This window comes from Solea solea, chromosome 2 (assembly GCF_958295425.1).
Source record: "Solea solea chromosome 2, fSolSol10.1, whole genome shotgun sequence".
In the NCBI taxonomy this organism is placed as follows: Eukaryota; Metazoa; Chordata; class Actinopteri; order Pleuronectiformes; family Soleidae; genus Solea; species Solea solea.
This window is the reverse complement of record NC_081135.1, coordinates 18,288,513-18,315,937: the sequence shown is the minus strand read 5'-3', so window position 1 is coordinate 18,315,937 and position 27,425 is coordinate 18,288,513. Positions and strand designations below refer to the sequence as shown.

Sequence of the window (27,425 nt, the reverse complement as noted above, 5' to 3'; positions counted from 1 at the left end):
CTAATTTGGAATCGGGAAGTATACAGGAATGAGACAGCATACTACAGTATGCTGACTTCCTTTTCCATCTGATTCACACCAAACTCCGTATGGCACTGCTCTGTTATGAAATGGTGTCACCGTGCTTCTACAGAGTCTACACATTTGCTGTGTACCCACCAAACTTATTCGTTTCACTTGTGGTTATGTAACATCGATATCCAATAGTTACTTAGTCACGTGTAGAAATTTTGACCTTGATTTTCTTCCCTTGTTTCCATGCCATCAGGAGCAACTGCCTATCTTAGCCGCTGTGATTGGATACAGTTGTGTAGCTGGGGCGTATGCAGCTCCGGCCTCTTCCGCGGGGTGTCGCTGTCGGTAACATGTGGCTTTTCAAAACGGGAGCGCTCGTTGGTTTGATGATATGAGTTTATTACCGGATGTTTAGCCTGGTTAGTGACAGCGGACGATAATGGCAGCGATGTTTACGTGTTGTCTAGGCTGCTGCGGAGATGGCGGATCCGGGCATATTCCCCTCAAAGAAATGCCCACTGTCCAGCTGGACACTCATCACATGGGTAAGAGAGTTTGTCTTTGATACTCGTAAAGAAATTTTGTGTCTACTCGCGGCTGTGACATGTTGGTTTCCTACTTCCGTCATTAGCTAGATGGCTAACTACGCTGCTAGTTAGCTGTGTATGGTCATTGCAACTATCCTAAATATGATGAATTTCTGTATAATTTCGGTTTCCAACCAACACCAAAAAAGTGTGCTGCAGCTTCTCTGAAGCTTAGACATGAATCTTTCAGTTCGGTGATTATCTAATACTGGTATTTGTGTAAATATTTCTATGTAACGTTATATGAAATGTTTCCATAGTTCCATATATTAAGACAAGCACTATGACCATTTGTTTCTACTCGGCTGTTTTTTGTTAAACAGAATGCAAACCAAACTTTGAGCTGCATCTCCATTTTAACACCTTTGCAGACAATAATAAAAGGAGCCAGCAAAACTAAACACATTTAAGAAGGTCAATATGGGCTCCATGTAATTTGAAGTTTAATTTATTTTCCCACTTATGCTACTGTTTGTCATACTGTTTATCATATATATCAAAATATTTATGTATATATATATATATATATATATATATATATATATATATATATATGTGTGTATGTGTGTGTGTGTGTATAAAATATTTTGGCTGCATCTTTTAGTTTTATAATAAAAAGATGGTTATGTTTGCAGCTGCAAGTTTCAATACACATATTTTGTAGTTTTATTGTATTGAAGAATTATCCTGCCTTTTTACCTTGATTTCTTTTTTCCTGTGCAGGCACAGATGTAGTCATTGTAAAGTGTGGTCGTAGGATATGTGGCCTTGGAGGCTGTCTGGCCAATGCTCCACTTCACCAGAACAAAAGTTACTTTGAGTTCAAGATCCAGTCCACTGGTAGGTGTTTGACTTCATGTTGATGGCTGCCCTGTTTTCATTACTTCTCTTTTTTCCCTTCTGAATTGTTATTTTCTGGTGCATTCCTAGCAGTCAAAATTGATTCTTCTTCCTCACTGTAGCTTTTAGTTCATATGCAATCTTGTGACTACTTGTAGCTTGTGGAATTCTGTTCATTGAGCTTTCACATTTTGTAACACAGTAAATAAATATGTAAACTATTGTTAAATAATCTCCTCACTCTGAAGTAACAGACTTCCATACTGTGCTGTACATCAGAAATTATATACCAATAAAAAAACATTTCTCTTTTCTCTAACAAAATACTGTTGAACAATTTAAATTTGGAGATTATTTAAGTTTAGGAAACAAACTGTCTGTAAACCACAAATATGTAAACATTGACCACATAAACCACAAAACAACTTTTTTCTTAAGAGAACCAATGCATTGCAGAGTTGATTCAAGGAAGATGAAAATTGTTCTTCAGAAACACCATCATGTCCACATTGTCTGGTGAGAGGCTTGCTGCAGGATGTGATGTGACAGTGTCCCCTGTCCCTGGCAGTGGAAAACCCTCTCACTGGGAACACATGTGGCTGCTGCTGAGCAAATACTTGAACCCCTCATTCTCGACCACCGCAAACGGGCATATATGCAGTGCCATGAAAAACCCGGTCCGAATTTGTTGCCCGGTAACTTCATTTGAAATACGCTTTGCAGCTTAGACTGCAGCAGTAGGCGTTTCTTCCATTCCCCACTTAAATTAATCTCGGGATGGTGTCGTTAAACGTGCATCGACAATTTCAACGTGTTGCCCGTCACTCAGGGAAGTTTTTAAAAGACTTAAAAATTATGTGGGACTTGTCGACAATAAGATTGTCATCTTTGTTTTCTACTGGGTAGACGAAATGCTCCCATACTGCTGCTGACTTAAATGAACTAGGAGGGTCTGCAATTTCAATGTTATTAGCCATGTTTCCTCCGCTCCTCATGTTGTTGAATTAGCGGTAGCCAAACTTTTGCTCACTGATCATATGATTGGAAACATAGTCACATGACACACAGTTGTAGGAGGCTTGATGAGAGAACTTATCTTCAACTTATTTAAACTTATGGTTTTTCTTTAAATATTAACTAAATAGTTTGGTATCACTGACAGCTCATAAGGCTATATCTGAATTGGAAGCACAAACTCTGGGAGTTGGAAGGGGCATGTTGATTCTGCCTTTTCCAACCGCGACACAGGTTCGTTGGTTGAAGTGTCATGATTTCCGTTTCGATATGCATATTGTTGCAGGCTTATTCCATACACAGAAGCAAGAAAAAGTTAGTAAATTATTTGTAGCTTCCTCCACTGTATAAAACTGTCTTAAAATGTGGCCACATCTGCTTCTATGTCACGTTCCTTTAATACATCTTTCAAACAGTCATAATGTATGAGTGAAATGTTGATCACACCCCAAGGCTAATGGCACAATCAAAAGGTGAACACATTCTGGAATTATGACGCCTGGAGTTCAGTCAGTGACAGGAGATTGGAGATCTGGATTAAAGCTTCATTGACCTTCATTGAGTTGTTGAGTTACCTGAATCTGAAAATGCTTCAAACTTTCTCCCCAAAAGTTCCCTTGTCCACAGTTGAACTCTTTCCATGCAGAGATTATGTTTGTTATAGTTCTGTACCTACACTTCCTAAAATGTTCCATTGGCATTTATCCTGAATGATCCAATCACCTGTTGATTGTGCTAATTTTGGGTCTGAATCAATGCTCCCAATCCTGCCTCACTATAAAACTGATTAAAAAAACATTTGGACCTGTGTGGCCACTTTCCGGATGAGAGACCTCTGATTGCTGTAGTTTTAACAGACTTTTTTCACTGATCAGTTAGGAGTCAGTTTTTAATGGTTGAAATTTTATTTCATGTTACAGCAGCATCACCAGCATTGTTTCACTTGATTGCACGTCTTTTTTTCTCTCTCTCTGTCACTTGCACAGTTGCACACACTGATGCACAGACAAACATGTTGACAGTGGACACATCTGTACAATAAGTTATGACATCAGTCATCACTTCATAACCACAGTCATCTCATGTGGTCAAAGCATCACATCAGATGCATCCTGGACTCATTTTATTGCCAGGTGTGAATGGTCATATTTAGAGTTATCCACATGTAATCTGATCATTGAGGATGGATGTTAATACCAGTTGTGAATGGGGCTATTAAGTAAGGCCATCCAAGTCAAGATTTTACTGTAAAATTGGTTGTGAATATCCTGTGCATGTTGAGCTCTCCCTCTCTCCTAAAATCAGCCCGTCTTTTTCATCAACTTGCAATTCAGACTTTGTTTTTTTTACTTGGTGTGTTTAGGTGTGTGGGGCATTGGTGTGGCCACACAAAAAGTGAATCTTAATCAAGTGCCTATGGGCAGAGACACAAACAGCCTAGTCCTGAGGCATGATGGGACTGTGTACCACAATAATGAAGAGAAGAATCGTCTACCTGCCAACAGCCTTCCCCAGGAAGGTGACATTGTTGTAAGTAGAAAATGTTTATCCTGTCAAAATAATTAGAACTAATACAATTAACATAGACACAAAACCTATGGAGCAAATATAATCAGGCCAACATGTTTCTATAGAGATAATGTTGTTTGACAATCATACAGAAATAATTAGATGCAGAGTAAAGGTGATGTACCAATACTTGAGGGATTTCTTAATATCCGTCTTGTCTACATATGGGGTTGTGTCATGTGCTTCCAACACACATGTGACCTTTGTGAGTATTTACAAACTCCACAGACTAATCCTCTGTCTGAGGTCTGCTGGAGCACACAGTAATGCTGTCATACATGCACTAATAAGGCTTGGATTGCCCTCTATTTGTCTCAGTTTGCCAAATGCACATAAGTTGCTATTTGCCAACATATTACCTTTACCTGTAAATTCCAGGTGCTTATAAAGCTGTCAGAAATATGTGGTCTTTATTAGCACAGACAGTTTATGCACTGTAGATGGTATAAGGGATTAAACAAGTCTCAAACATGGTTTGTTTTACTTTTATATATTTTTTAATGGTGCACAATTTGTAGAAAGTAATCATTTCCATTTCCAGGTAACACAAGTAGATGAATAAACAGAATAAATAACAGTGTCTTGGCACTTGTATTTTAATGGTCACATCAACTTTTAATCTCCAGACCAGAATTAAAAATCTAGGCATTTAAAAGAGTCTGTTAGTAATTCCATGTTTGTCTGATGCTCTCAGGGCATCACATATGACCACGTTGAGATGAATCTCTATCTGAATGGCAAGAACATGCATTGTCCCGCCTCAGGGATTCGAGGCACTGTATATCCGGTTGTTTATGGTAAGTTTTTTGCACAGAATATACAGTGTATATATATATATATATATATATATATATATATATATATATATATATACTGTATATTTGACTGCTTTGAATCTTCTGTGTCTATTTTCAAAAATGTTCTTTTCCTCAATGATAAACAGTATTATCTATTTTGTCATTTCAAACAAAATATTCTTGTATAATAATGTAAGTTTTAGGGCCATATGCCACTGTCTGTGAGTGTGCACAGATTGCTTGTGACATATTTTAAAGCTTGCTAGTTTTCAGTAATTAGTTGTAACAGTAATTTATCTTGATCCACATTCAAAACTATGCCAGTTTCGCTCTTTGAATTTGAAGTCCCTGATTGTGATGCTCAAGCTGTGAGAACCCTGATGATACTTACTGTTTTTTATAGCTTGTCAATAACATTTACATAAATCTGAAGTGCTTTTCAGATTTGTCATTAGTGTAGCAGTTACATTTTTATGCCACTGGAGGGCTGTATTTATGCATTTTTGCATAACAGTGGTTGGTGTAGGTCATAAGAAGGCTTTTTCGTTTCTCGTTTGACCACAAACAGATTTTTATGTACCCACCAGTGATTAGTCTGAGACAAATCTAACAAAGCTTTTGGAAGAAGAAGACAACCTTTGCACCTCGGATAAACACATGCAAGTTTTATTTTGGTTACTCACAACAAAAAGCTACTAATATTTCTGAGATACACGATATTCAATTTTCAATATTCAAAATTCATTATGATCAAGTCAATTCATATCATCATGATGTATCATTCAGTATAAACTATATCATAAAATGCAGAGTGAGTGGGAGAAGGGAGAGAATCGTGAAAGTGTTAACATCCTTTTTGGTATGCAAAGGCCACTGTCACTACCAGATCTGTACTGGAAAAGGGATTTAAAATAATATAGTACTATATTTAATTTTAGTAGGTGTATAAAATTTGTGTTTCTATGGTATCTTTCATTCATTTTAATTTTTTCAGTTCGGTTTGGTACAGCACGGTACTTTTTTGTGTTTCTATTCAGAATAATACCAAAATAACCGTCCCCAACCCTTCCATTTACGATTAGGTGACAGAAAAGCGCCACTCCCTTGTGGCCGGTGTTTCTTCAACGCCCGCAGTCTGTTCTTATACAAAGCTTGATGTCTTGATTGATGTTGAGACAAACGGCCACAAATCCAGCAGTAAAAAAAAAAAAACAGCTGCTGGATGTCCTCCATTGTTGTCTGATGTGTCGGGTTTGATGTCGTCGTTCGTTGCCAACGTCACACTACGTATCTCTCTGACATGGCCATGGGGCACAGTGCACACCCACGCCTACCGAGTAAAGGTACTGTTCTCAGTTAAAACACAAGGCTGACTGAGGGCCAAACTGTACCGTACTGTACCACACTGATGACCATGATGGAAACACGCTATAAGGTATTATGTTATCGTTCATAATACCTTGAATGAATGAATGAATGAATTAATTAATTAATTAATTGACATATGGTATTATGTTTTCGATAATTTTGGCAGTAATTCATATAAAATAATCACACACATAATGTTATCTGTAATTTTAGTAGTTATTTGACAGCTGTCGTAAAACAATAATGGTAACAGGAAGTAGCTACATTTTTGCACATGCTTAGAACCAATCAGGTTGTTGAAGCCACCATAGTTTCCCTAAAGCGCTTTGGAAATTGAAGGGTGAACAGGGAAGTCCTTCCTTTGTTGCAACATGCAGCCTCACCACCATATGTCACTAATTCTTGCTCACTGGACCTTGGCTTTAAGTATAAATTGTAACACTTATTCATGTTTACTCATGAGTTTTTGCATTTGACATTTTGACCTGTAAATCGGCTGGAACTGGAAAAAAGGTAGTGACATGAATAAATAAAGTTTATGAGTCAAACTATGTAAACAGCAGGGGCTGTTCGTAGTGTTTTCAGCCCACTGTCAACAAAGACAACAGAAGTTTGGATAGATTATACTGTATATCATATTGAGAATATTTAAGGATGTTTTTTTTTCGAGTGTTTGAAAAAAATACTAAAAATTTTAATGAAAATTGCAGTGGCTTCAAAGGTAATTATATAAAGAAAAAAAGGTTGAATTGGTTTACATGTAAATGATGTATAAGCTTGTGCTTCCCCTCTCGTTTTTGCAGTGGACGACAGTGCCATCTTAGACTGCCAGTTCAGTGACTTCTATCACACTGCTCCACAAGGGTTTGAGAAGATCCTCTTTGAACAACAAATCTTCTAAGGAAGCACTTGAGCTTCGACTCCACTTTACGTTGTCATCCTGTATATCTTATTGCAACCTCTGTGGCACTACAGTTCAACCTTAATTCAATGTTATCTTCAAGTGTGGCTTGACTGCCTGTTCTTTGGTTTTACCCTGATTACTCTTGCCTCTCTTCCGCTGCTCTGGACTGATGATGGAGTATCCTTGAAGAAGTCCGGATTTCCAATCATGGGTTGGTTATGAATGGCCTTCAGTCTTTGCTGATGGAAAACTCAAGTTATTACCTTCTGTCAATGCTAAATGATCCCGTATTAAACTGAAACACGTTCACTTGCTGCCTACATTCTGTCTCTCTATGTAGGTGCCTGGATCGGAAGCCATGTTTGATTGGCATTGTTTTATGAACATGTTTCTCAATGCATATTTTCCCACCAGCTATACTGGCATCTCAGCTTACGCTCTATATTTATTTTTATTTATTTGAATTACAAATGTATTGCTTTGAAAATAAATTACATTTTTTTCACCATCTTGAATCGAGGATCAGCTTTAAATATGGATACATCAGTCAACAATGTCTCCACATGTTTGCTCTTCTTTATTAAAAAACAAACACAATTTAAGTGGGATGTTGCATGATTGTTTAGATTTGAATTTGTCCAGACAGTGGGGTTTTGAATACTAACTACATTTGACACCAGGGCACATTCCAGGGGGTATCAAGAGTCTATGAGTTTTCACTGAGGTATGCTCAGTGCATATCACCTCTCTGAAAAGCCCTTTAGTTCACACTTTCCTGGAATATTTTTAAGGTGATTTCTTCTTAATATCACCTTTCTCTGATTAGAGATATGTGGGTTAAAAATGTCGATCTGTTGTGTTGTATTGGCATTGCATATCCTTTGCTGAAGTTAAATATTTCAACTGCTTATCTTTGATGAGTGAAGCTACTGTACAAGCAAATCCAAATATTGTTGATTCAATAAACCTTTTGTGTCTTGAAGCATCCCTCTGAAGTCCTGGTGTGTTGTGTCTGAGTGGACTCAATTCTGCTGCAAAATAATTTGTGAATTTAATATTACTGTGTCATGGAAAACGGGACAACCCATGAAGGTGGCATCCTCACCGATGTCTACTGGTTAACATCTCAGAGAGTTCATGCGTCACTGTTGTACCATAAACATATTTTGGTTCACATGTTATGAGATTTTCTATTGTGCTTAAGGTTTGTATTGTTTAACAAATTTTAAATCCAATTGAGGCTGCAGGCAGTATCATTAGTTTTAATGCATATTCAACCCCCGTTAGCAGAGGTAGTTTGCTCAGCGCTGCTAACCCAGTAAGTAGCATAAGAACGGAGGAATAATGACACTTCTTCAAGACCTCTTGTCAAGCGTTTATTGTACAAAACACAATGTGCATGCTCAGCATCACAAATCAATCACATGTCACATCTCTGACATCTTATTGGTTTCTCCTTTAAGGCACTATTTTAAGCAAAATAATGATAAAGCAAAAACAATAGGACCTTCAAATCTTCTTGGGGGAGATATTGAAGATAAAACATAAAACATAAACTTAAAAAAATTACCACAAAATTAAAAAAGCTGAGCTTTAAGCTTTAAAATATGGTTTCAAGAGGGTTTTTTATTGTTGTTGCTTCTATTGACCCGATTCATAAGCCTCTCAAATGTGCTTCCTTTAGGAGTCGGGACCAACATATTCCAGGGGCTGACTTAAGGGGGCACTGTTGAGCCATTTCGCGACATCCATAGCTAACGATAATATGATATGAAAAAGTTTTCATGCATGTTCAAACCAACCAAAAAGGACTGCTTTTGGTAACAGACGAAAAATAGAAAGAAAGAACATGTTGAACTGTGGAAGGCACCTCTCAGTGTTTCCAGCCTGTCAGAAAATATAATTAGAAGTCGAATGAATATTTAATATTGTTCTGTATATAAAACACACTGATTAACACACCAAGAACATCAATGGCCTGTTTGATCCTTTGATGTAAAATTATCAAAGTCGAAGTTTGAAAAAAAAAATAAAAAAATAAAGAATTAAACTATATTTAGTGTACAAGCAAGACAGTAGCGCACAAGCAAACTACGACAACTTATACTACTAATAATGATAAAAGCAACAATAATAATATGTATAATATTAATATTATTCATGGATTAGCTCCTCCCCTCACTCTGCGCCCTGTCACGCCCGCCCCCTCCTCCTCGTCCAGCAGCAACAGCAGCGGAGGAGCTGCCGTGCCTCGTCGTTCACTAAGGAGATCCGTAAAGCCGGAGCAGTAGAGAAACCCCATATAGCCATGGCAGAAAACGCCGGCTTGGATAACCACCGCATCAAGAGCTTTAAAAACAAGGGGCGTGATGTCGAGGTGAGTCGGCTTTGGAAAGCGATTGTAAATTTATCAGTTTTATGTTGAAAGTGATAGTCTGAGGGCCTCGCTGGGGAGCCTGGCCCCGGCTGCAGTTGCTTGCCAGCTAGTCAGTTAGCTAGCTATCTTGAGCATTTCGCCATCAGAAGTGCTTATTGGCCTGTTTGTAGGCAATGTCGCTCCATAATTACCCGATAGATGTCGAATGAACGCCAAGTCGCCCACCAAGTCTCCCGAGTTAACTCATGTACGAAAAGTCAACATTACAATTTCAGCCTTTGAAATAATAGCATTAAGGAATATCAGTGTAGCTGTCACTGTCAGCTAGCGTTAACTAGCTAGTTGGATGGACACCGGTCGCAAGCGAGGCCGGGCCTCGCCGGCACCCCAATATGACATGTTTATACAACCAGCTGACCTCCATTAATACCAGTGTTAACTCCCGAACAGTATATGCAATTGACATTAGTAGCAAAACGTGAATTTTAAGTTTAACTAAAGCTACACGGTTGGTCCACATCCAGATTAACTAAACGCTGCCCCTCCTTGCTAGCTTGCTAACGTTGTCAAGTAGAGCGCTAGCGTGTAAAAACAGGTGAGCTAGCCAACACTTAGCTGCTAGCTGAGTAATTAAACAGCTTCATTTTTTAGAATAACTCCTGAACCATGTGTACAGACACATAAATAGACGTACGAAACGCTGAACATTAAATTAACAGTGGTACAGAGAGGTCAAGGCAGAGTGGTACACTTGTAGTAAAATAAATGAGGTAGACAGATTTGCTCTCGCGGATTATATATTGTACAGTACGTGTGTGAAGCAGGGAAACCAAGTTGTTTGTAGTGAAGTACACTAACACTGAAAACATCGTGTGCTTGAGATGGATACATATATGCATTGACCACTATTTTGGTTCACCTGTCCAACTACGATTTCACACAAATATCTATTCAGTGGCAGCAGTTCATTGCGTTGAGGTATGTGGTCATGGTCAAGACAACCTGACGGGTGATTCTAGTAACTTTGAAGGTGGCATGGTTGTGATGATATTAGACAAGCTGGAGTATTTCGGAAACTGCTCAGCCACAGGAGTTTTACACACAACTATCTTTTGGGTTTACAGAAGATGGTCAGAAAAAAGAAAATATCCCATGAGTAGCAGTTATCTTGGAGAAAAATGTATCATTGATGCTAGAGGTTCCTGTTTGACAATACAAAGGTGCTCTATTTGTTTGATATCTGATGGCTGTGGAGGCCATGAACATTGGCCTGTTCAAGACTCCAGTTTGAGCTTCGTAACTTGTGAGTTATCCAGCTGTAAGTAGGATAACTAAGATGGGTGCATTGTGGTCATGAAGTAGGGATGTCACTTAAAAAAAAAAAAAAGAGTTTATAATGACCTGTAATTCGTTAAAATATATTTGAACACCCTCTCCCTGTGTCACTATCAGTTTTATTACTTACTTTAATTTCGTAATTGTTACTTTATTAACAGTGCTGCTTGCAGTAGAGTGTTGACAACACTCGGTAGAGTTGGCTGTTGTTGTTTAGGTTGTATTTTAAAGCACAGTGAACTAATGGTCAAAGCAAACAGCCCTGCTTAATTCAAGTTTTTTCAAGTATATCAAGAGAGAGGAGTCTCCCTCATGTAGGCTTGCATCTCTGAGGTGCTGTTGCTGCTGAAAGCAGCTGGTGTTTTTGCAAAGTAAAATCATTTCACCTTTTTGAAGTTGGTGCTTGGTTATAATCTATCTATGATAAATTAGTATGTGGTGTTTTTATTACATTTCCTATTCCTAATTATTCCTAAAATTTGACCTAATTCTGTTAGGTCAGCTGTCAAATTTCATAATGGCCATGCTGTTAAAGTGACAGGTGAAATGGTTGTGGCTACCTCTGGAAAACACCATGGGTCCTACTTGCAAATCCACAGTTTGAAAGATTTGCAGTACATTTCAGTTTTCATCATACATTAAAATGATATACACACATATTCAGTAATACAGTTATACTCAATGTGACTGAATCATTTATAAAAAAAAAAGGTTATGTTCAGACAGGACAAGATGAGTGACCAACGGTAGACATGACTACCTAGATTTGTTCAGATTACATATGTGTGCAATTGTGTGTCACATACAGTATATTCTGGCCTAATTGTTTACATGTGAAGACACATTCTTGTGTTTGGTTGTTGTGATGGGCTATGGGTACCTAAGAGGTGGATCCTGATTGGAGTTTCACCATGAATTGCCTCAGAACACAGGATGACACATAGGTGGTTGTTTTGAAACTTAGTCAGTGTGACAAGCACATGGCTACTATAACAGGGGGACTTAGCAAAGTACATTCCTGATGCTATTTCAGGCATGTTAGATATCTGACCTAGGTCCTCTTGTGCTCCTCTGTATGAATTTAAGTTATCCTAAAGGGATGACTCATACTAACGCAGAAGAAAATGCCAGTTTGTATATTTAGGTCAGACACAACAGCACTCCTTGTTTCTGACAGCATTAGGAAGCTTTACATTCCAAAGCAGTAAAGTCTCACTCACTTTATGTCATAATCACTAAGATCCTTCTGTTTTTATGGATAAAAAAACGTGTGGTTACTGTTTATATTGGTCATGTAATATTAACCCAATATGATTTACTGAACGATTGGCAAACAATTGCATTTTTTAGTGTCTACTTGTGCCTCCATGGGCTCTAGCAGTTTTTTTTTAAACTTAAGCATATATGTATTGTAACCTAATGTTAAATGTATGTACCCTATGGCATTGAATGAATTAATTGAGCTGAGTTGTATTAATTTCTCTTAATGTCCAGATTGTACTATTACATTAATGTTGTTTGCAATGGAGTATTTTCTGTTTGGGTCAATATAGTGGCATTATTGTTATTCAAGCAGTGGTTGGGAGACACCACTCTGCAGCCTCCTGAGTTATGACTGTCCCAGATTACGTAACAGGCTATTTAGGAAGGCAACATGAACCTCTTTAGTCACAAGATGTTAGACCATCTCAAACTATTCTGGATGAACTGGAAACTCAACACACACAAATCCAGCAATTTGTTAAGACTAATTTCCCCACTTGTTTTTGAGGTTTAAAGAACAATGGTGGTCTTTTATTTGTCCAATGCCTTTGAACTTGCCTTTTTGAATTATTCCTGAAATCTAGGCCATTTTCTTATCTAATCAAAAGACTTGATGTATATTTATTTCACTGTGTTAAATGCTGAGTTGCTTAAATGTTTCTTTTTGTTTGTGTTGCAGACTATGAGAAGACATCGAAATGAGGTGACGGTTGAGTTGAGAAAGGTGAGAGAAGATGCACACATGTCTACACACACATTCATTAGCCCCAGATATAGGTTTTGGTTTAAGTGCACCATTTGTACTAGCTTTATGTCCATGTTACACCAGAGTAACAAGAATAGAAATCCCTGATCTTACTATATTCTGCAACTACGCAAACGTCTATGTAATCAGCACACACAAGGCCTGTCGGAAATTGTATAATATACAATAATAAAAAACAATAATTAATTAAATAATCATTACCACAACTCCTAGACCATTTGTGATATTTAGAAAATTCAAAACTATGGACCTCATGTGGACGATAAAGCGGTAGAAGATGCATGGATACTGGAAAGCAGGAAAATAGTGCTTTGCGCCCATATACTTGTCATTACAGTAGCCTTAAGGACTTCTGCGGCACGACCATACAATCTCAGAAAAGATTCACTAGTGTGTCATATGTTTGTGACATCAGCTTCTCAGTACCGTAATTCCCAATGGTTGAATAACTGCCAGATATTGGAAGTTATCTTGGAAAGGGGGGTAGAAAGGGGCAGAAGCACTCACTCATTGAACATGTTTAGACAATTCTACAGCCATAACATCAAAACTAAATCCAGGTGGCCTGATTATCATGATGGTCATATGAGGGTTAAAATCTGGATCCAGCTTCAGTCAAAGTATTACAAACCTGCATCTTATTCCAGACAGGTGGCATTTAACTTGAATGAAGTTAAATGCACAGTCACTTTTATGTTTAGAAAGATTAAGAGGTATGGTCTGTTGATAAAGCTTCAGAGTTGAGCATTTATTTCCGTGAACCTGGAAGCAAAAGGTACACATTGCAGGAAGACATTTACTTTGTCATTGATATTAAAAACATCGCCCAAACATCAAGTGACCAAGCTCAAATATCCTCAACTCACCCAGCCCACTTCCACTATTACGTTATATATTTTGTGCAATTAACCAGACATTTGCACTACAAATTTTAGCTGAATTATTCTCCCTTATGAGAGTTCATAGTTGAGACAAACCAACTCTGATTCAGCTGTGAGGCTTGGTTAAGGTAGCAGGACAATCTCTGCATCTGCATGATTGCCCTAGTAAGCATGCAGGTGCCAATAACTATTTAAGTGTTGTCCTTGTGAATGTCTTGTTTTGCGCTGCAATCCGGTTTCCAGAGCATCTAGATTTAGGCTTATTTGTAGATTTTTGATACAACAAATTGAGGAATGTCAGTCCATCTGTTAATCACATAACTGTCCAATGGGTCTTGTGACAGGCTTCAGACTTACTAAGGGCACAAGAAGTGTAGTTTTTAAATTCCTTGATGGGCATTGTGACATTACAGGTGATGGAAGGAGCATGATGGCTTCAAACTTGGCAGGTGACTTACTAAGGGCTCTGGTGTGAGCTGTGCAGTAGAAATTTGATAGATCTATCACTAAACGAGGGAGATCCACAACCTGCTGTTATTGCTCTGTACAAATATTACTGAAAACTAGCAATTTGATGACAGACAAGATTAACATGTAGTGGCATACTTTGCACTGAGAAAACGCTGTGCTTCTTCACATTGATTTTACAAGTCCTTTTTAATACGAGTGTGCCACTATTGATTATCACTCATAACATGAAGCTGTAAATTAAGATGCAAAAGACAAAAATGAATAATCTGCAGTGATTTTTGTTTTTTCACCTTATTCCTGGAAGCGCTTCTGGAGAAGTGATTATGGGTGAAGCGTCCGAAGCAGGAGCAGCAGTAAACTAGTTTTTTCCAGTGGCAAAACACAGTGGTGGCTGTGGCTGTTAAATGGCATCAGGATCATGCTGTTGCAATGCATGAGCATCGTGCTGTTGCAATGCATGCGCATCCTGCTGTTTGAAAATCACCCAATGTTGAAACTAAAACCCAGACATGGTGATGTGGAGCACTAAGGCTCTTGCTTGGCTCTTTGTCTGATTGTGTCCCACCAAATGCCATTGATCTTATTGCTGTGTAAATACTGGTATTTTTTTTTTATGTATTATTATTTGGGGAATTCAGACACTTAGCATCGCATTGTTCTAATGTGATATTTACACACAGTAAAAATGTCTAGCAGTGTTAAAGTAACAGTAAAAGCCTTATTTACACTAATTTAGTTAAATTTAACACACATCCTGATTGTATCTTGTCCTAATCATAACTGTTATATTGTTACACTAACACTGCAAAATGTACTGTGTAGAAGGCATTGAATGATCACATCATCCCTTCTGCTGACAAATAAGCATGTACTAGAATGCGATATGCCACTGTTGTGGAGTGATGAGGTGGTCTGAAGTCCAGCACATTCCATTTTACAGGATCAGAGCAGCAAGAAGCACTACACTAGCTGATTAGTCATCAGTGACGCACATCTGAATGGTGCACAGGAATCTAGGACAAGGGAATCTCCTCCTACCAATGACTCACATGTTCACTTTAATGGGCGTGTGAGTCTTTCTGCCCTCACATAGTGGAGCCTTAATGCACTTCATAGTGGAGTGCCTTAAGGTTCAATGTCCTTCAAAAATGAGTGTTTGTTTGCTCTGTAGATTAGTTGATTTGCATATTTCTGAGACTTGGCCACCTAGAATGACTTTTCATCTAGGCTGTGCTGTGGAACGTTAAAGTTTGAAAGGAAGGACTGTTTATTAAATAAGTCATGAATGCATCAATGAACATTTTGATCTGCTTGTCTTCTTTACCCCCCTCCCTCCTGTCAGAACAAACGAGATGAACATCTACTGAAGAAGAGAAATGTCCCGCAAGAAGAGAGTCTGGAGGACTCTGATGTCGACTCAGACTTCAAAGGAGTAAGTGTGGGTGTATGCTTGAGCCTGGAAATTATCATTATTAGAAGAGAGTGATGTAGCAAGTCTTGTCTTCTGTCTCAACAGGTCATGACAGTAAAATCATGTGGGCAATCCATTAAAAAAAATTGTTTTTTACTGGGATTTCCTTACAAATGTGAAGACACTCAGACAGCAAATACTGATTTCTCCAAATTTCTATGGCCAAATTCACACAAATTACGAAAACATTTTCCCCAGTTGAAATAGAAAAAGTATATGACAAAACTTATTTAGTGCCCATTCTGGAACTTTAGGTCATAAAAGATGTTCGTGGAGCATCTACAGCAGTGTGTGTGTGTATTTGGTCCTTGGCCCCCTAGTGGGCTGTGATGGTACTGTATCTGGGCAGTGAAAATATGTTTTATTTTCGAAATTGTGAAAAAATTTGAAATTATTTACAAAAGAAATTCCATAAATTAGGAAATACTTAACAGGAATAAAATAACCATGTTGTTTAAATTATGTGTTATTTTTATTTTGTTTTTATACTTATGACCTAGTAAAGCAGGTAATTTATATACTGTTTATATAGCAATACTGTGACATATGTGCAGTTTTTCACTCAATGTATTTGTTCTTTTAAATTTTAAGCAATGAAATAAATGGGAATTATGTGTTGATCAGAGTCATGATTTAAGGTCTAGGTAATCTCTTCATTAATCTCCGGTGTCCTGGATCTGCCTCCGGGTATCTTTTCAGTTGGGTAAGGTGCCCAGGAGGCATCCTGACTAGATGCCCAAACCACCTCAACTGGCTCCTCCCAATGTGGAGGAGCAGTGGCTCAACTCCTAGCCTCTCCCAGATTCTTCAAGTCTTGATGACTTGAAGGAAATACACTGTTTTGCCCAGGTTGTGTCTTATGTGTCTAAACTCATGGCTGTTGATGATGTTGTTGTTAGTGGATGGTAGGATATACTCACTCTATGATAGTGCTAATGTTTTTTTTTTTATTTCACTTTGTGCAGCAAAATGTCACACTTGATGCCATCCTACAGGTAAGAGTTTGTTTCTTTCAAGCTGTCCTCTGTACAGTACTGTACATGTTTAAGGCACAAAAAATAATGTCATTTACTGTGCCAAATTGCTGTTGCTGAAGTTTTTTGTTTTGTTTGATTGTAGCTGCATGTTTGTGGTTGTTATACTGCAGAATCAGTGTGTGTACTACATGAATAATGACAATCTAAATATCAAGTTAAACAAGTGTCTATAGCCTTTGTGCAGTAAATGTACCAGCAGCAGCTTCTTAACTGGCTAATTATGTTATACTATTCATAATAGTTTTTGCTCTTTGTCACAATAGAATGCTACCAGTGATAACGCAGTGATCCAGCTCAGTGCTGTGCAGGCAGCCAGGTAAGTGACCGATAGAATACACACAAAGACAACAGCTATTATTATTGAGTACTAGTGCACTACCCTTGCAGTTATTTTCCAAGCTATATCAAGTTTGGCACTCTACGCCTCCATTGGACAGTTGTGTGATTAAAAGACAGATGTTCCTCATATTTTTAGATAGATTGTATTTATATTGTTTTCCCATTGCTTTTTTTCAGAAAACTGCTCTCGAGCGACAGAAACCCTCCAATCGATGACTTGATAAAGTCTGGTATCCTGCCCATTTTAGTCAAATGCCTGGAAAGGGATGACAAGTAAGTATGCTTCCAAAACAGTTTGCCATCTTTGCAGCAACAAAGGCTGTTTATTCGTGAGGTTGTATTTATCCTACTGTGTCCACACTTGAGAGTGTGTTGAGGCACATAGGTCAGTTAGCTGTTTTTCTCAGTCTAGGGCAGACCAAGCCAAATACAACAGCATTCCTGTCTCTCAGAGTTCCCCAAATCCCAGGACCTTATGTTCGGGTAGGGGGCGGACTAGTTGTCATTAAAAAACATTTAGGGAAGACATTAGAAGCAACTTTGTCATGATAACCCACAACAGATTTGCATTATGTGAGACACAAGCTTATGTTGAGTTTGCATTAATAACCCATGTTTATCTATCATAGATTATGTAACATGTGGAGGATAAAGCAGTAGAAAATGGATGAAGACAGTAATGATCTACTATGTTGCTATAATACTAAGGCAGTAATGCAAGCTAATTCATTTGGATACAATGAGGTAATTACTTCAAACGAATTGCACAGCATGAAAAGCAGCAGCACTTGACATTACAAGAGTAGACAATGGGGGCAATATGACGACATTAGATTGTGAAGGATTAGAAAGTGTTGACGATCCACCAAAGCAGAGAGATTGTAGTTGCGTCTATAGGACACATTCTATCCATTGCTGTTCTATGCTCTTACATAGACGCAGCCAGGGTTGTGGATTTCTCATTCCCCACTCTGTTTGATTCAGAGTGTAGTGGGAAGCCATGGCAGAAAATGAAAACAAAACGGAGTAGTTGGTCCCTAAAAAGAACTCCATCTCCATTATATGGAGTATAGTTTGGCTTTTTGGCACAAACAGCAGTTATTTGCAAAGCCCAGACGTTAACGGTGTTGTTCATACAGATTTTTCCAATCCTGCGGCGAGATCTGTGTCTGACGCTCTTACTCCTAAAGGCACCGCAGCACTCTCACAACCTTTGTATAGGTGTTGTTAAACTTTTAAATAAAAACCATAATACTTCAGAAATGTTATTTGGCCTAAATGCTTTTACACTTTTTTTTTACAGCTATGTTTTAACATAGGTTAATAGTTTGGTTGCACTGTTCAGTAACTTGCAAAATAGTAAATCAAAATTCGGTTCAATCAATGTAAAAAAAATTGTGAATGTGTTTTCCTTGTAAGAAAAAAACTTTATACTTTGATTAACAAATTCTTAAATAAAGACCACCTGTCATAAAAACAAGAAAACAAATGTTTGAAAACTAAAAATGTTATTTGTTGGAAAATAACAAACCGATTTCACCTTTTTGATTACCAAATTTGAGCCAGCTCACTGGGCTTCTCTGAGAAGTCATAAATTAATCAAGCATAACGTTCAACCACCAAAACATTTTCTGTTCAGTAATTTCCACTTTAATTTGTCAACTTAATCAAGGAATAATAATGTGCTTTACTATCATTTTCGCCATATTGCCCACCCCTAAGTAGACATGATGTATTCTTCAAATTATATCAGTGAATGCACAATAGGGAATACAATTAATCTCTTCTGTCCACAGCCAAAATCTGAGAAACTGCAGAGAAATGATTAAGTTTTTATCATTTTTAATGATTTACTAGCAGTCATGTGGAGGGTGATGTGAAGACCAGATCTTAGAGTGTTATTGGTCCTTTTTTTCCCCCCACTCTGCCTGAATGATGTGTCCATTGCAGCATCCGCCACATAAACTGTTTCACTGGGGTTTCAGAGAATGTGAAACTGATTATTAATTTATTTTTCAAGAAACTAATTGTAGGAAACTTAACCATCCTCTCATCAGCAACAAACTTAAAAAAGCCTAGTGTATTAGGTGCTTAGGGGCTCAATGAGCAACGGAAAATGATGTAAATCATTATTTATTCCACAATCAAAACAGACTTTCTTTGTTTTTACCTGCTGCTGTTTCCTGTTCCACAGCCCCTCTCTTCAGTTTGAAGCAGCTTGGGCTTTGACCAACATTGCGTCTGGGACTTCAGCACAGACTCAGGCTGTGGTTAAATCTAGTAAGTCGACCCTGCATTCTGTTGTCGCCACTTTTAGCCCGTTAGTCTGTGTTTGTGTACCGTCTCCAATCTGCCAAGCAAGCATATTTGGGTTTTTTTCGCTCCCTGAGTCATGCTTTCCTTTTTTTTTCTTAGAATGGCCATTTTTCAAAATCAGAGCTAGGTTATCTACTAAAAATATGACTGGAGGGTGGGAAACGGCAATGTGTTTTTTTGTGACATTTTTGTTTCTCTGTAGACCAAGGTTAGAATAGTTTTGGCTTTTTCATTAGTTTTAGTTTTTAATTTAGTTTTGACTTTTTGTTTTTTAAATTAGTCAGTTTTAAGAGTGTTTATTTGCTAGTTTTTATTATTTTTTATTTTTTCTAAATGCTTAGTTTTAGTTTAATTTATAGTATTTAGTATTTGCCAGATGCAAGATGCAAAAAGGTCATAAGTATTGTGTCATAAAAACCCAGCAAAATATGCAATTTTATAAATGGATCAGGACAGATGAACCATCCCTGAATCAAATATAACAGTCTGCAAGAAATTAGCCTGCAGTGCAAAATGTGCATCATAGTGCTGAGTTTGGGTGCAATAATAAATAAAGTTCATGAGACACATCACATTGCTTGTGAGCCAGGAGTCTCAATCTGAGGAAAAACATGAGCAAAATTAAAAAAAAACAAAATAACAATAAACCCCTAGACATGAGGTTTGATTCACTTCGATAAACCAACTCAACCCAATGAACTACAACGAATGTTGTGTTTAACTTGCATAGCCTTATATCTCACATTTAAAACAAAAACAAATTACAAACATTTTATTATGAATGAATGAAATGCTGTCTCAAATAAAACCTTTCAAAATTGCTGGCAGAAAAAAAGTAAATACACTTCATATGAACCCTAAAGGATTATATATGAAAACTAAGCACATTTTGTTCTACAATTAGTTGAATAAACAAACGATTCAGTTTCAGTTCACACATGAATAGAATCCTTATTTTTACTTAATTTGTAGAGATCAATCAAAAATAAAAGGATCAAACTGCAGCCTTTGTGATTTGCTAATTGCATTGTCTCAAATGGCAAATTTGATTTGGAAACAATACCACTACCACTACTACCACTATTCTCTAACAATGACAAATGTCAAGGACCAGTGAAGGAGCTTCTTCACTTCATTCTGGAGCTACGACACAGTCAGGGAGAGTTTTTGACATCTTGATGTTTGCATGTCCAGATGCCGTGCCCCTCTTCCTGCGGCTGCTACACTCCCCCCACCAAAATGTTTGTGAACAAGCTGTATGGGCTTTAGGAAACATTATAGGTAAGTTTGGAGAGACACAAGTTTGTGCATGTTTGTATATGGCATACAAGTGATTCCGCAGAGTAATGTTGACCTCTGCCCTTTGCTTGCCCAGGTGATGGTCCACAGTGCAGAGATTATGTCATCTCACTTGGCGTGGTCAAGCCCCTGTTCTCTTTCATTAACCCATCAGTCCCCATTACTTTCCTCCGCAATGTCACTTGGGTCATTGTCAACCTCTGCCGCAACAAGGATCCACCACCGCCCATGGAGACTGTGCAAGAGGTGTGTGTGTGCTTGCATGCCTCATACCCTCATGTGCCAGACAGATGGATGTGTTGCTTTGCAGTTGACTGTGTCACTGCAGGCTGAGTCACACACAGATATCAGTCGCCAAATCAGCCTCATCCTCCCAGGGGACTTGGTGACTATAAAGCCTTTGTAGCACCATTTGAAGTCTGGTTTTGACAGTTTTTATCTTTTTAACTCTGTCCTGCTTTTGACTTAGTCTGATCCCATCTATTATTCTGTCTACATTCAACCCACGCTCAACCTATTTTTCTCTCCCTCCAGATTTTGCCCGCCCTCTGTGTGCTAATATATCACACCGACATAAATGTAAGTATCGGAGAAAAGAATTGGTCATATTAGAGAGCCATTTTTTAATTGTTACCAGTATCATTGGTGCACATGGTCAGTTTATGAACTTAAGTTTTATGTGTCTGTATTAAGATTCTAGTAGACACAGTGTGGGCTCTATCTTATCTGACGGACGGAGGCAATGAGCAGATCCAGATGGTCATCGACTCTGGAGTTGTTCCGTTTCTTGTGCCTCTTCTCAGTCATCAGGAGGTGAAAGTCCAGGCGAGTCTCTATTTTATTGACTATTGAAATCGTGAGCTGAAGATCACTTTGATTCTTTGCAAACTAAGTTTTTATTTTTATTTTGTGTTATTCTGTTGTCCTAAAAACTGCAGACGGCAGCTCTGAGGGCAGTGGGGAATATTGTGACAGGGACAGATGAACAAACACAGGTTGTGCTCAACTGTGACGTCCTCTCACATTTCTCCAACCTCCTCACACATCCTAAGGAAAAGATTAACAAGGTATGATAACCTCTGTGTTATTGTTTTCATTTATTTGACCTTGTGAGTCTGGTTTTTTAGTGGTCTAACAAGCCAATTTCAGTAAGGTTTTTGCATGGGGAACTGCTCTAAAGTTCATGGTATTTATGCGACCTTTCTGTTTCACTCTTGGGATGTAAATATATAAGATATCAGAGGCTGCTCTGTTCATGTATGCATACCCTTACTTTTTCAAATGCAAACTGCTGTGTATTGATGTTTATTTTAATGGAAAAATAGGGCTTTTCAAGACTAAAACACTGAAATAAAAACGTTGAAATGGAGAGGACTATTGAAATTATGTCTTGTCACATTTTGACCAATATCTTCACCCTCGACTCATGTCTGCTTTCATTGAAATTAAATTAAATTGGAATTTGTGATTGGTGTCTTTTGCAGGAAGCAGTTTGGTTCCTCTCCAACATTACAGCTGGGAACCAGCAGCAGGTTCAAGCCGTGATCAATGCTGGATTGATTCCGATGATCATTCACCAACTGGCAAAGGTTTGTATGTGATGCAAGAGCAGAAAACACATTTCTTGAGCTTTAAATGCTTTACTCATTATGTGGAATTGTCTCAACAGATGATACCTTCTAAAATTCTAAAATAGTCATTTTGGTATTGCTGTATGTGTGTTCTATGTTTTGTACTGTGAGAAGTAACACAACTTCTGATGAATGAAGTGAACGCTGAATGCAAATGTAACCCAGTTACCCCACTGTGTGCCTTTTGGTTATGTAGAAAATATCTGCTGTGTGCACATCATAGTAACAGCCTGTCTCTCTGCAGGGTGACTTTGGCACTCAGAAGGAGGCAGCATGGGCCATCAGCAACCTTACCATCAGTGGGAGGAAAGACCAGGTGAGCTGAGCTTTACAGCTAGTAGTGTAGAAGAAGTGCATTTGCTATTGCCATTTGCAATAGCATATATATATATATATATATATATATATATATATATATATATATATATATATATATATATATATATATATATATATATATATATATATATATATATATATATATATATGTATGTATATATATATGTATGTATCATGTTTTGAAGTTCTGAACTTCATGTTTTGAAGTTCTGAAAGCTCATTGTGTGTGAATGAGTACATTTGTAACCATGTACTTGTGTTGTAATCAAGTATGGATGTGGTGTGTATGTGTGGGTTTGTGTAGGTGGAGTTCCTGGTGGAGCAGAATGTGATCCCTCCATTCTGTAACCTGTTATCAGTGAAGGACTCACAGGTGGTGCAGGTTGTCCTGGACGGCCTGAAGAATATCCTGATCATGGCAGGAGATGAAGCGAGCACTATTGCTGAGATTATTGAGGAGTGTGGAGGTGTGTTCCCTGCAGTTTGTGGTTTTCTTAAGTCTATTTTACGAATTACTTTTTTTTTTTTACTTACTGTTTGTAAGAGTTCAGAGCCACGGTGATCTCACAAAATACATTTAATACATTCCTTCTGATTGTGATATTTCCAGGACACTCTCAGGATTATATTATTTCAATGACATGATCTTTTTAGATTTTGGTGGTCAAATGTCAAGATAATTGTCATCACAGAACTTGTTTTTAGCCTCCTGTGAGGTGAATTATTTTAAGTCAGTAGAAGCCTGAAATTGTGTAGACCTGATTTTACCATATAACAAGCAACTTATCACTTATGCTCTATCCCATTCCTCCCTTGCCCCTCCAACTTAGCCCTTAACTCCTCCATTTTTTCAGTCCATATGTAGGCATAGGGTGCCCCCATTCTTAATGGGGGCACCCTTTTAACGTGCATGCGTGCCCCCACATCGGGCCAGAAGACCGCCGTGTGTGATACAATACAGATTGTATATGCGCAACCATGTAGTGACATTCCTTTGTGTTAATAAGATAAATAACATAAGGCTGTTGAGTTTAGACCTGTTCAGGTCTATACCTTGGAAAAGTAACCTTAAATTACTTCTGTTGTGATCTGGCACTATAGAGAAAATAAAATAAAGTTAACTTGACCTTCAAGGGGGGTCAGGGGGAAGCACTGATACCATGGAGTGGTCCAAAACTACTATAGTCCATATGAGTGCTGTAGCATTTTATACCATGTACTTTTTTCCTCTTTTCATTTTTTTTCACAACAACATGGTGAGTCAACATGGCAAAATCTTGCTTGTTTTTTTACAGGATTGGAGAAGATAGAGAATCTGCAACAGCATGAGAATGAAGATATCTACAAACTAGCCTTTGAGATTATTGATCAGTACTTTTCAGGAGATGATGTGAGTTTATCAACGATGGTTTTACTCTGTTGATTTTAATAATTTTTCCTTTACAGTCAATAACTTCCTAATTGCGATCTTATGTCTTTTTAGATTGATGAAGATCCCATTTTGATCCCTGATACCACTCAAGGAGGAACCTTCAATTTCGATCCAGCTTCCAACATGCAAACTTCGGAGTTTAATTTCTAAAAGCCAGGACATTTGGTTCAACCAGCTGCGCGGGTACTCTGCAATCACCCCAGACATTCATCCATCTCTCCTCCAACCTGGCAACCTGGTACCGAAGGATTTACTTAGAATCACTTCTACTTACCACTGAAGGATTTACCCACCTCTGCACAGCGGGGTTTATTTCTTTCTATAAGGTCATCCTTCACAGAACACTGCAACCAATCAGGAGTCCTGTTCACTCAACGGGCACCATCACCACCTGGCAACCTGCATTGGGGAGGATTGTCGGCAATCTCAGCCAGTGCTTCAAAATCAAAATATCACACAAAAATAAAACCGGAAGAAAAAAAATCTTCAGGGCAAGATTTAATTGCCAAATGTCAAGTCCTCACAAAGACAAAAACACAAGACATTTACACTGACATACACAGATACCCACATATTTACGTACACACTTTTGAACACCCAAGAATTTGTGTGCATTGAAGCCATCATATCACTTATGGGGAAGAAATACTGCGGTTTGTTTGTGGTTTATTTTGTGCTCTCCCTTCCCTTGATTGTCCTCTGGTGTTCCTTTACCCATGTGCACGCACGCTAATATTCTAGTACACACACACATCGACACACTTAGTCACGTCGATACTTGATGGCCTGGCACCCCAGTTACCCTCTCTCACCCAGTTTAAAGAGTTAATCCCAGAGCTAAGCCATGAATTATCCACGGACCCCCACTGGCCTCCCAGGAGAGTCCTGTGGCAGGGGGAGGGGTGAAGGGGAAAAAGGAGGATTCCATGGTAAACTGACTGATATGACTTCTGACTCGATGATGTCACTTTTTTTAACGTGACTACTGTTGAATTATAAAGCAAAGTATGTTTAAAAAAAAAAATTGAAAATGTGAAGAAAATGCCATTTTTATTTTTTTTTGTCCCAAGAAAAGTGTAAGACCTGCTAATTGCCAGCTCCTGATTCAGCGGAGCAACAACATTTTTGTTTTTATCTTTTTCTTTTTTGAGGGGGTGGGGGTGGTATGTGAGTACCTACCATGGGAGTAAGCACCCTTAGGTGAAGGCACAGAGACTTGAGAGGAAGGGAACATGTCGGCTGTAGCGTTTATCTCCCCCACACGACATCCATGTCCGCAGCATGATCTTGGTCACGGCCTGTGATCCTTTGAACTGTGTGCCCGGGACTCCCCTGTAATGTGAAACCAGGCGGGTTACAAAGAAATTACAAGTTGAAACTAAAATCGATTAGAATTGCTTATCTAATTTTTTTTTTGGTTAATTCTCTCTTCATTCAGATATTTTAGTTTCAAGTTTCAGCTTCTTCTAATTGAGTCTGTGGAGCTTCCATATGTCTGTTTTTGCGTTTTCCTTCTCTTTAGTCTTATGCACACGTCTGAGAGGCATGTTAATGTCTGCCTGCAGGAAGGGACCTTTTATTCGATGAAGACTAAACTTGGAGTACAGGTCCTGACATTTACAGTACTTAACTACTTTCGATGAAGAGGTCACATGTCATCATTCAATTTGAATAATTGTACAAAAATGTGATGTGTATCTCTCCTTGCCATCAAATGAATATATGAATATATTTACATAAAGCCTGTACAAAGCTGCTGCAGCTGACAGTCATTGGATGGACGATAACCTTACTGTCAAAGATGGCTGGGGAGGGTTTTTGTTTTTGTCGGAGCAATATTTCTTTGTTTTATTGTTTTCATGTTTGATTTGCATATGTATTGTGATGACATGCTGATGAAATGGATCAGGCTGTTTTTTTTTTCTTTTAGTGGTGATGGGCTGTTAAAAATGTACCGTCCCATGTCCCAGTTGGTGTATAGGCTTGGGTTTGAGGTGTCAAGACTTACTGATCCTCTGGATGGCTGCTAACTACTGAGAGGGTCAGAGCAGGGGAGGGAGTGGGCATCAAACTGGGGATTTAAATACTGTGTGGGGTTGTTATGTGCAGCCCAGGCTTGTTTTTTTTGGGACTAGCTGTTTATTACTGAACAAAACCATAGAGAGGGTGTACAGTCATGGACTAGCAGAATAGACCGAGCCACTTTAAAGATTTACAATTTTGTTGTCTTGTATCTGAATTGGATACAAGCTTATGTTTGTTGCAAGATTTTTACTTGCTAATGAAAAGTTGTTTTAAATAAAAAAAAAAAAAAACTAATGGGAGAAAAGCAACAGACAGCGTTTTGGCCTCTGATTGTTTATATCTTTTTATAAATTTTAGATTGAATTCTTCTCTTTAAGGTGGCTCATTGATGCTTTCAACTCTTGTGCATATTAAAGAAAAGAATGAGTTGAAAATCATTGTGCCTTTTGTTTTTCATTTCAACTAAAAATAGGTTTTATTGAGTAGAAGGTATTCTTGCAGCAACTGGAGATGTGGGAGGTTTTGCTCCCATGGTGTTGGAGTTAATCACCAGTCCTGCTCTCTGTTGTTGAGAGTAACTGCTCCCCTGCAGTCTAACCCATTGAACGTTGAATGCACAATTTCTCTCACTCATCAACAACCCTCTTCTCCCCGTACACGGTAAACAATCATTGCCATATTTCAGTCAGGGGATTTTGATATCATTGCCTCTCATCTCACCCTCAGGACATGATCTGTGTTTCTGATCCTAACCAAAATAAACTTGATGTTCAGCCACTGGATCCTTTGAGCTTGTAAGTGTTGTGATTCACGCACACAGCAGCCGTTACGTGTAAGTTATGCGAGTGTGAATTAACATCACTTAATACCAGACTGTTTGTCTGACAGATACACTTTTTACCGACTGAAAATAAGGTCATAGTTACCCGAAAAAGCTCATTGTATGAACATGTTTGTTCTGGAACCAGTGTAGTTTAAATTTGCTGACTGTGTGTTGTCAGATAGTGAACACTGGGGCCTTTGGATAAGCAATGTGATCAAAGAAACAGCATTGTGTGAAATCATGCCTATAAGTGAAACATGAACACGGCTCAACTCAGATCTACAGCAAACAGGCCCTAGGTTTGCTGTATGGTAATCAGTTTGTTGTATCCTCATTACAGCCTGGGGGCATGTACAAAGACAATCATTGGTAGGTACCTTCAGGCAAAATTTTAACAAATCGGAAAGGTCCCACCTTGTTGGCCTGAGTGAAAATTCAAATTGAATGTCCTTTTTTAATTTGTATGTTATGCACTATGTACTCTTAAACAAATGTGTCTAAAGTACCAGTAATGTGTACATAGCAA

The 27,425-nt window shown here is 38.2% G+C and overlaps 2 protein-coding genes across 2 annotated transcripts; both read left to right on the top strand.

Moving 5' to 3' along the window:
- Nucleotides 1-401: 401 nt before the first annotated feature.
- On the top strand, nucleotides 402-8,081 carry spryd7b (SPRY domain containing 7b). The gene is made up of 5 exons (XM_058623442.1): nucleotides 402-560; nucleotides 1,326-1,442; nucleotides 3,820-3,986; nucleotides 4,720-4,822; nucleotides 6,994-8,081. Exons 1-5 carry the CDS (start codon nucleotides 455-457, stop codon nucleotides 7,089-7,091), a joined length of 591 nt encoding a protein of 196 aa, XP_058479425.1. The 5' UTR covers nucleotides 402-454; the 3' UTR covers nucleotides 7,092-8,081.
- Nucleotides 8,082-9,209: 1,128 nt separating this feature from the next.
- Nucleotides 9,210-26,858, top strand: kpna3 (karyopherin alpha 3 (importin alpha 4)). Its single transcript, XM_058622127.1, has 17 exons — nucleotides 9,210-9,471; nucleotides 12,749-12,793; nucleotides 15,530-15,619; nucleotides 16,624-16,653; nucleotides 16,959-17,011; nucleotides 17,212-17,307; nucleotides 19,229-19,314; nucleotides 20,545-20,631; nucleotides 20,726-20,895; nucleotides 21,184-21,228; nucleotides 21,343-21,474; nucleotides 21,588-21,716; nucleotides 22,134-22,238; nucleotides 22,525-22,596; nucleotides 22,924-23,086; nucleotides 23,915-24,009; nucleotides 24,103-26,858. The coding sequence occupies exons 1-17, from the start codon at nucleotides 9,403-9,405 to the stop codon at nucleotides 24,199-24,201; spliced, it is 1,566 nt and encodes a 521-aa protein (XP_058478110.1). The 5' UTR covers nucleotides 9,210-9,402; the 3' UTR covers nucleotides 24,202-26,858.
- Nucleotides 26,859-27,425: the final 567 nt, after the last annotated feature.

Excerpts from the sequence above, each read along its gene's own strand:
- spryd7b (XM_058623442.1), top strand. The coding sequence starts at position 455 with ATGGCAGCGATGTTTACGTGTTGTCTAGGCTGCTGCGGAGATGGCGGA. Across the intron at positions 1,443-3,819 it reads GTTCAAGATCCAGTCCACTG|GTGTGTGGGGCATTGGTGTG; the intron begins GTAGGTGTTTGA and ends TGGTGTGTTTAG. Across the intron at positions 4,823-6,993 it reads TGTATATCCGGTTGTTTATG|TGGACGACAGTGCCATCTTA; the intron begins GTAAGTTTTTTG and ends TCGTTTTTGCAG.
- kpna3 (XM_058622127.1), top strand. The coding sequence starts at position 9,403 with ATGGCAGAAAACGCCGGCTTGGATAACCACCGCATCAAGAGCTTTAAA. Across the intron at positions 22,597-22,923 it reads TCAGTGGGAGGAAAGACCAG|GTGGAGTTCCTGGTGGAGCA; the intron begins GTGAGCTGAGCT and ends GGGTTTGTGTAG. Across the intron at positions 23,087-23,914 it reads GATTATTGAGGAGTGTGGAG|GATTGGAGAAGATAGAGAAT; the intron begins GTGTGTTCCCTG and ends GTTTTTTTACAG.